General features: G+C 37.1%; 1 protein-coding gene across 1 annotated transcript in view; it reads right to left on the minus strand.

Moving 5' to 3' along the window:
• RTKN2 (rhotekin 2) overlaps window positions 1–8,649 on the minus strand; it is a 30,798-nt gene extending 22,149 nt beyond the window's left edge. Inside the window, exons 1-4 of the mRNA XM_031554567.1 lie at window positions 8,596–8,649; window positions 7,550–7,749; window positions 5,193–5,251; window positions 862–915 (exon numbers count right to left, since the gene is read on the minus strand). Of these exons, the coding sequence (XP_031410427.1) occupies window positions 862–915; window positions 5,193–5,251; window positions 7,550–7,749; window positions 8,596–8,649 (367 nt within the window). The remainder of the gene's footprint in view (window positions 1–861; window positions 916–5,192; window positions 5,252–7,549; window positions 7,750–8,595) is intronic.
• Window positions 8,650–8,938: the final 289 nt, after the last annotated feature.

An 8,938-nucleotide genomic window follows, 5' to 3' on the forward strand; every position in this document is an offset into this window, starting at 1 on the left:
TAATGCCCCCAATAAACAACATAGAAGGAATGGTAATTTGAGCCTCTACAGAGCTGCCCTCAAATTATTCCCACCCTAAATTTCACATTATAGGATTTTACAATTGAACTTCCAAAGCTAGTGCGTAGGTTCGACATTCACACACCAACCTTCTCTCAACTTCTTTCTTTTTTTTTTTTGTTTTGCAAGATAACCTATGGCAGTTTGTGCTAACAGCATCAGAAATATTAGTAGAAATGTAATTTTGTTTAATAAAATTGATTTAAGGCAAAAAGAGAATTGATCCAACATCTATATCACTTTATGAATGTACTATATAGGATTAGACCATTTTGCCAGCCTTAGCCCCTCTGACCCTATTGAAAATCAAACTGAAATCAATGCCAGGTGACAGCTGGAACAGATTTAGGGTTAATCTCCATGACATAGCAAAATGCATGTACTTGAAGACTATCCAATAATCCACTCAAAAGCAATAGAGAACTTTCATTTAAATTTCTCACTACAAACAGCCTTCAATATTACTCTCCTGAGCGTAGAGGAGAGAGAGAACATCATGTTTAATTGGAAGTTTCTCAGCTATTTAGTTAATAATGTTATCCTTACTCTTCCTCTGGAGGTTCACCTCTGGAAAGACAAGATTTTAAACATACTGCCATATGACTTTGAACTTTCTCAACTTGCTACAGTTGACAACTTCAAGTTAAGAGGTACCATGCAACATAGTAACTTGTACATACAACACAGGTCTACTGAAAGATCCAAAAAACAGATTAAGATCAGTACAGACTTCTCCATCCAGTTTTCAATTTACAGACTTAACTAATTGCTTATCATAGCAGTTCATTAGATCCTACGTACTTTCTTTATTGTTGAAGTGATCAGAGCCTTTCCACATTAATGGTATTCGAATATCTAAAGGGGAAAAAAAACAGGGAAATTAAGTTATAGGTAATACTGTACAACAGAGTGCAAAATCAAATACAATTTATTTTTTTTCATGTTGATCTGGAGACAGTAGGGCCATCTACACAACGAACAGTAGGACTATTTCAGTTTTATTACCAATGTCATATTCATCAATAATTTCTATTTGAAATGTCATTTTCTTTTATAAATTTTGCTAGAATAAAGACTTCTTTAAATCTCATTTGAAAGGATCTAAAAATAACATTTCAGAGTGGCTGTTTAACATAGTTACGAGAGGTATTTTAGTCCACGATCATGCAAAGACATAAGCTGAAACTCTGCTCGTCTGGTGCTGGAAACCACTCATCCAACTGCCAGAAGAAAAACTTCCTGTTTTAATGGAAAGATTGAGATACTTGTACTGCAAACACTGAAGTCTTGTTTTACTAACCACAGAGAAAATATTATTTGTAATCATGTTCCTAGTTAGAATTGTCTTAGTTGACATTAGAAAACTGCAGTTTGTTTGCTTACATTAAAAATATGTCTACATCAGGATCATAGTAGAGAGGCAATTACAGAACCATTAATTTAAGTCATCTGTCACTTTAACATAAGGAAAGTATCTTCTTCAACAAGCTATCCAATTTACCTACCCACTCCTGTACAGAATGGTTTTAAACTGAAACAGGGGAGGTTTAGGTTAGATATTAGGAGGAAGTTTTTCACCCAGAGGGTGGTGATGCACTGGAACAGGTTGCCAAAGGAGGTTGTGGATACCCGATGCCCCATCCCTGGAGGCATTCAAGGACAGGCTGGATGTGGCTCTGGGCAGCCTGGTCTGCTGGTTGGTGACCCTGCACATAGCAGGGAGGTTCAAACTAGATGATCACTGTGGTCCTTCTCAACCCAGGCCATTCTATGATTCTATGATATTTTTCCCCAGCTTTGAGAGCACAGGTTTAGACAAAGTTCCTTACTGGTCCCTTCTTGAAAGATAAATGCAGTGAGGCCTCAATAAATCCAAAGCTGGTTCCCAAATATACAATGCTGTATAAAAGCACATGCAATATATTAAATGACACAGGATGGCAGCAGTGAACAGCAACACCTCAGTTGTCCACTGATAAAAATCTTTAATATTGTTATGCGGGAGCTTTGCTGACTCCTGTGTTTATCTTCACAGAAGGCGAATGGAAAAATCCACATACAGTATGCAAAACAGTAGTGCTATTTTGGCAACGGATTATTCGTCAGGTATTCCTGCTGGGTTTTATGCACGCAACTAGTTGACTTAAGTAAAGCTACGTAAATGTAGTCCTTCTATTTCATAAGTAATATTAAATAAAATGTTTTAATTTAAGCTAATTTTGATTGTATTATGAACATCTCATTATAGATTAAATTTCAATTATGAAAATTACAAACACATCTAATTTTGAAAATGTTCACAGTATCTAATGACTTTTCAACAATGAACTGTTAGTATGTAGCATTAGACTGCCACAACTTCCTAAAAACAAAACAAAACTCCAAAAAATGCATTACCCTCCTCTGAAACTGCCTTTCTAAAGATGTATTTGCATAGCAAGCATTTTTTAAAGCCTTAAATATTTTTAGAATAGGGAAATAGATAAAAAATGCTTTCCTTAAAACAGATGCATAAGTCTCGTGAACTCCACATACATATATGTAGATGTAATAAGTATAAACATACGTCAGAAAAAGTACTGAACTTTTCCTTCCTAAAACATAAAAGGTCTTAAATTTGCATAAATGTGACAGTAAAGAAATTCAAGAAAAACCATTTTGCATCCTTGTTTATAGCAAACCTCAAACGACAATTTTAAGGCTCTTGATAGTTCTTGTTAGCAGTTAGATTAGTAGAATTAACATCACTTTTTTATCCCGCACTCAATATTATACTAACTGAAAAATCTACACCTTAGTGAAAAAACCACCAGCATGTAGGTAGACAATTGCATCTACAAGTTTCAGATGATACTTGTAAATCAGTTTTCCATTCATTCTTGGATTGAAAAAGCTGCAATTTATCAAAACCAACGATCAATTTTCACACTTCTTAATTTCAGTTACAATTAGCTGTAAAGCCCCATGGATTAAAATTGGATACATTCAAGCACTACAGTTAATTACTCTTAAAGAGAACGATTCCTTTTGACATTCATTAGAACTCCATGGAATAACTTTAAATTACGATTATGCTTTTTGATCAACATTGAATGGGCTGCCTTTTGACAAAGTAAATGATTGGTAAGACACAAACATCATAATTTATTCACAGACATGGGGGATAAGTATGAAAATTTTAGTCTTAGGGAATGTATTCCGCTTAGTATCTGACATACTGATAGTTGCTTCCTGTAGAGTATGCTCTTCAGTGCTCTTGCAAAGCTGCTCCTGACCTTTTGGTGTTGGCCACACGGTCACTCTTTGTTTTGCTAACAGCCTAAGCTTCTAACCTACACTAACCATGTGACACTAATATACGTGCATGGATTACTTCCCCTAAAAAAAAAAAAAAATCTATTCTCTATCATCAATTCTCAAATTTAATGCCCAGACACATTATTACCACCAACGCCTCATCTCCAACTTCTCCCAGCCAATTCAATTCTGTCTGTTGCAATTCAAGCTGTTTGTGCTCACAACTGCTCTCTCAGCAGGGCAGGCACACAAACATGCACGTGGTGGGCAGCTCCAATTGCAAATCCATGGAGGGCCACTACACAAAAGAGAAGAAGTGCAGTACGTTCAATTTGCTACAGAAATAATGGGGAAGACAGGGAATGATGAATTATGGAACACTACAGCTGCTGAAGCAGACAGAACCTGATCTGGCATGCTCACCAGGCACAAGATGAAGAGTCATAAGACAACGCAAGGAGGAAGCAGGGAGGTGTGTGTGCCATGCCAGCATCTCCCAGCTGGAAATCGTGCCCAGAGGCTCCTGCCGTTGCCAAATGCACAATCCCTTCTCATGTACCCTAGTTCTCTGCTTTCCAGACATGGAGTGGAAAACAAGGAGTTAATAGATGATCCTTAAAAGACATAAATCTCTAAGCAGAAATCACTTAGGTTTCTCTGATATAAGCTGTACCTAACCAGGGTCCCTGACTTGTAAAGAGGGATGAGGCATGGCAGCATCCCAGCACTCACAGACTCATGCTCAGAAAGAGGTAGCCGATACTCTTCACCACAATCCATGCTGTGTTCCTCAGGATCACAATCTCCAATTTAAGGACCACCATATTAGTAACACAACAAAATAATTAAAAGATCATACACACATAACAACAAGAATCCTCTTGTACCATCAAAACTAGCTAAACAGTTCACTTCCAAACAATTATGTAATTCTGATGTTCTGAAGATAACAGAAGTGTATTATCTTAAAAGCCTTCACAGCAGATAACTATAAATCTAGTGACAGGTACAACCACAGCACAGAAAGGCAGACAGATGCCTTCATCCTACTACCATAAGGAAGACACATAGATCTACACTCTGCAACAGCTGTGCTGGCAGAAAACATTACTGTACCATGTGATCATCACTCTTCTTCCACTAGAGGTTACCTTTCTTAAAGATATGTCAAAACATGCAGAATCAACTTAAACACTTCAAAGTAGGGAACCCTTCTACACTGTTTTATCTTCAATGCAGCAGGTCATGGAGCACAAAAAGATCTGTTAGCCAAGCTACCAGAGCAAACATAATGAGTAACACAGCACAGATAAACAAAGTGATAAACTCATAGCGCAGAAGTCTGTTAACAGGCTAGGAAACTGTGTACCATCCTGCCAGAAATCACTAGTAAATGTTCTTTATTTGCATTGAAGCCATACTGCTGTACATTTATTGCAGGAGTTACCCACACTAACTAAAGAATATTTGCATAGGGGCTACAATTTTGTCCTTAGTTCATTAGGTCGTTACAAATTTGGGGCTGGGGAGGGCAGATCAGCACATTCAGTTCATTTACACTTAGCTTTGAAATGTATTGAGTGTTCAATGATTGAAAATAAGAAGCGCTTCCCACTGTGAAAGCCCCTGACAGAAAATTAGAAATGTGAGGTAGTATTGTTATAAGCAAGTCTGTGACTTCAAAGCATAAGACACCTTCAAGTGCAAGAGGATTTATGCCCCCAGAATCACAATATAACTTTAAAAAAATATCATCATGTTTGTGTAATTTTTTTACTACAAGCTACTACCCTGCCAATTCGCTGCTAGAGTGAAGCAACAACCCAGCCACTTACCTGAAAGAGCAACTTTTGCTCTACATGCCATCCGGTCCTTTGTCCCAGCGTCTGACAACCTGCCAAAATAGGAAAAAAGAAAAAAAAAGTCTGAGATCTGTGCATTTAGATCTCTGTAACTCAACCTTTTAAGCATTAAAAAACATCAGGGGTACCATATAATAGCTCATTTCAAAGTATTTTCTGTAAAGTTAAATTCGGTCTCTCTAGTTTAAGATACGAGTCATTAGATTCTCGAAGATAATACGGAAGGAAGGTACACCATCAATTTTCTTAATGCCCTAGAAGATTTTATTCCAAAGCTTATTTAACCTGTGCATTAGAAGTCAATTCATCTTTGATGTCTTTTCCAGCTCCAACAGAATCAAATACATTATTAACTATTCTCCTTCTGTACACACAAATGAACAAGCAGCTTCATTTATTGGTTCTATTGTTGGTTACAGAGAAATGCGTCCTCCTTTATTAACAGAGTCCAATTACAAAACGTTGTGTTGTTAGAATTGTGATTCTACACACAGGCTAGAACGGCTAGAGTGTAAATCTCAGTCTGAACCTTAAATTGAATCAAAATAATCTATTGATAATGACTAACAGAAATCCTTCTGTCAGCCATTGCTCAAAGTGCCTAGCCGAATTAGGTTCTAGTCACTACCTATCATGACTTCTTCAGATCGCAGATGTAAGTAGGAAGGACAATATTTACTTGAAATCCCAAAGCACTTCCAGAATTTTCTCTCTCAGACATCATCATCTTCTCTGGATTAAGTTTTAATAAAATTCCAGTACTCTATAAGTACAAAAGAAAGAACTGCAAGTGTACTATCAAGTGCACAATCAAAGATAAGATCTGAATGGTAGACAAATGACCCTATGACATGTATCTGTTCTAATGATCTTTGCTGACAACTGAAAGGACCCCGTAAAGACACAGCTCTAAGCTGAGCGAATTAAACAACACAGCCAACTTTAAGAAAACTCCACCAGGACTGTTTAGATTGGAGGAGGCACAGGAGAGACCTTACTGCCCTCCACAAATACCTGAAAGTAGGCTGTTGCAAAGTGGAGGTCGGCCTCTTCTCCCAAGTAATGACAGGACAAGAGGGAACGGCCTCGAACTGTGCCAGGGGAGGTTCAGGATAGGTAACAGGAAAAACAACTTCTCTGAAAGAGTGGCCAGGCTCTGGAACAGGCTGCCCTAGGGAGTGGTGGAGTCACTGCCCCCAGAGGCATTAAAGAACCGTGTAGATGTGCTACTAAGGGACATGGTTTAGTGGGCAATATTGGTGGTAGGTGGATGATTGGACAGGATGGATGATCTTGGAAGTCTTTTCCAAACTAAATGATTCTAAGTATCTGTGCCACGTTATAGACATGTGTCATCCTGTGGTCACAGACATCAAGACCAAGAGTTGTGTAAATCAGTACACATATATATTTCATGTCACTCCATCATTAAAGATATAAATAAAAGACAAATCACTATAAAGATCATCACTTCATAAGAAAAAGTAACACAACTGCAATATTTATACAAAGCACGATGCTAGCTTTCAAAATCAGCTTTCATGATCATAGTTGACAGTCAGAAAATGCAATTCTCTCCTTTAAAAAATTTATTCTGTAATAAAACATTTCTGAAAGCAAGAAACTAGCAGGTTATTCCTATGGATACAATTCACTGAAGCTAAGTATGTACTTGAGGAGTTTCTACACTGAACTGCAGTATAGTTATTTCATTAAAGCAATAACCTGAATGCAGTTGTGTCTCTGCTCCACGATCCATAATGTTGCCTCCAAAATCTATTCCATTGCAGAAAAAATAAAAAACTTATCCAAATAAACAGTGTATACTTTTGTTCATTCAAGAAATATAACATGAGAATATTGGTAATTAAACAGACTTTCCCTAGTATTCATGAAGTTGTACTTTTACTCTTTTGATGTAGTTAACAAAGTGACCAGCAGAGGGTACCAATCAGCCATGATAATTCTGTCATTAAAGAGACCTTATGAATAGAAAGAACAAAAAAATAGATGCACGTATTTTGATTGGGATAATTTTGTCTTGTTCCTTAAGAACAGGTCAGACACTTTTTTATATGCTATAGGTAATCAAGAAAATATGTCTATGACATTAGATGATATTCATAAGCTGAATTTGCTTAATGTCAATGATAAAATCTGTCCAGAAAAAGACGACTTATATTTAATTTTCTAAAATAAAAGGAAGATATTGAAATGGTCTTATAAAGCACTGACTTACAGCAACAACGTGCATGTGCACTGTGGAAGACAATTCACACACACAAAAACCCACTTTGTAATGGTCAGTTTGAATTAGAGTTTTTACTCACCACCTTCCAGTTCTGCATGAGACAGGCTCTTCCATTTGGTTCTGCAGCTCTGTCCTGTATGCATGTATCCGTGCATTGCAGACCATCAGGTTTTTAACTGCTTGCAAAAGCTGGTCTTTCTGCGTGCTCACTGAAAGCAGTTTACGGATGCCTTCCCGTATGCGGATTTCAAAGTTCATCTTTTCTTGGATGCTGTGTTCCTAGATATGCAAAACAACAAAGACTACACATAAATCCAACTGACAGTATCCTGACTTTTTAAGGAGTCCTATTTATTATACAGTTGGGATCCAAAGCCCTAGTTAAATTATATGCAGCCATTACAGTTATTACTAAACACAAAACAATTCTCTCTTTACACACAAAAGAGAATATTATCAAACTGATTTGATATATACATTATGCAAGCAGATTTCAAACCACGTGCTAACATAGTTCACCACAGCATCTGAAAGTTACTAAAAAGTATGTGGTCCAATGTATCATTTACAGGGTGACAGTATATGGCCCTCCCATATGGTCACTGTGAGGCCTAACTGAACAAACCTTACAGAATAACTTTTTTTTCAGTGATTTCAAGTAAAATAATCTTAATGCTCAGGACTATCATATCTATAATTTATTTCAAAATATCTGAAATATTCTACATCTGAAATTTTGTCTTATTACTTCTTTGGCTACCTTGAAAAGGGTTGAAAAACATGATTTTTCACTTCTGGTTGACATGATTTGGGTAACAACTAGATGTGAAGAAAAGGAGAATATCCCAATGTTTGATTGTCTCAGGTTGTGAACTGGAGATCAGATGGTTCTTGTGTCATGCTGAAGTTACAACTATATCTTGCCTGATGGCACACTCGTGCACCCAATGATTATTCATTCCAAAGTATGATTTGTCCATCAGTCACTGCATCACTTTTTCTGAAGGAGTATTTTTAATGTATTATAACATCATCTGCGAAATCAACTTCTTCCTGTTTCATGAAATGTTTATAAATTTGCATTGTTCTTCACTTGCCATTTCAAACAGCTCTACCCATACTGACCCAGAAGGTGAATGGCCACTGATTGCTTGCTGCCTCCAAAGGTGTGCTAGACATCGTGCAATAACTGTTTCCTCATGATGTGCCCTGACCAAGCACAATATTTCTGGCACATAAAAAACGACACATTATCACAGTACTACTGTACCCAGTACTTCTGGGCTTGCAAACACATTGCAGATCAGTGATAAGGTTTTTTTTGACACTGGGGAATTGTTCCAGCTACCTCCAGAATTGAAAACATCATCTATTTTCAGCCATATAGTGCTTATACATTTGAAGTCAAAACAAGTGCTCTGGGGATAGATCTATAAGCAATCGCCTGAAATTGGTACAATAATTTGAA

This window comes from Meleagris gallopavo, chromosome 8, assembly GCF_000146605.3.
Source record: "Meleagris gallopavo isolate NT-WF06-2002-E0010 breed Aviagen turkey brand Nicholas breeding stock chromosome 8, Turkey_5.1, whole genome shotgun sequence".
Lineage (NCBI taxonomy): Eukaryota > Metazoa > Chordata > Aves > Galliformes > Phasianidae > Meleagris > Meleagris gallopavo.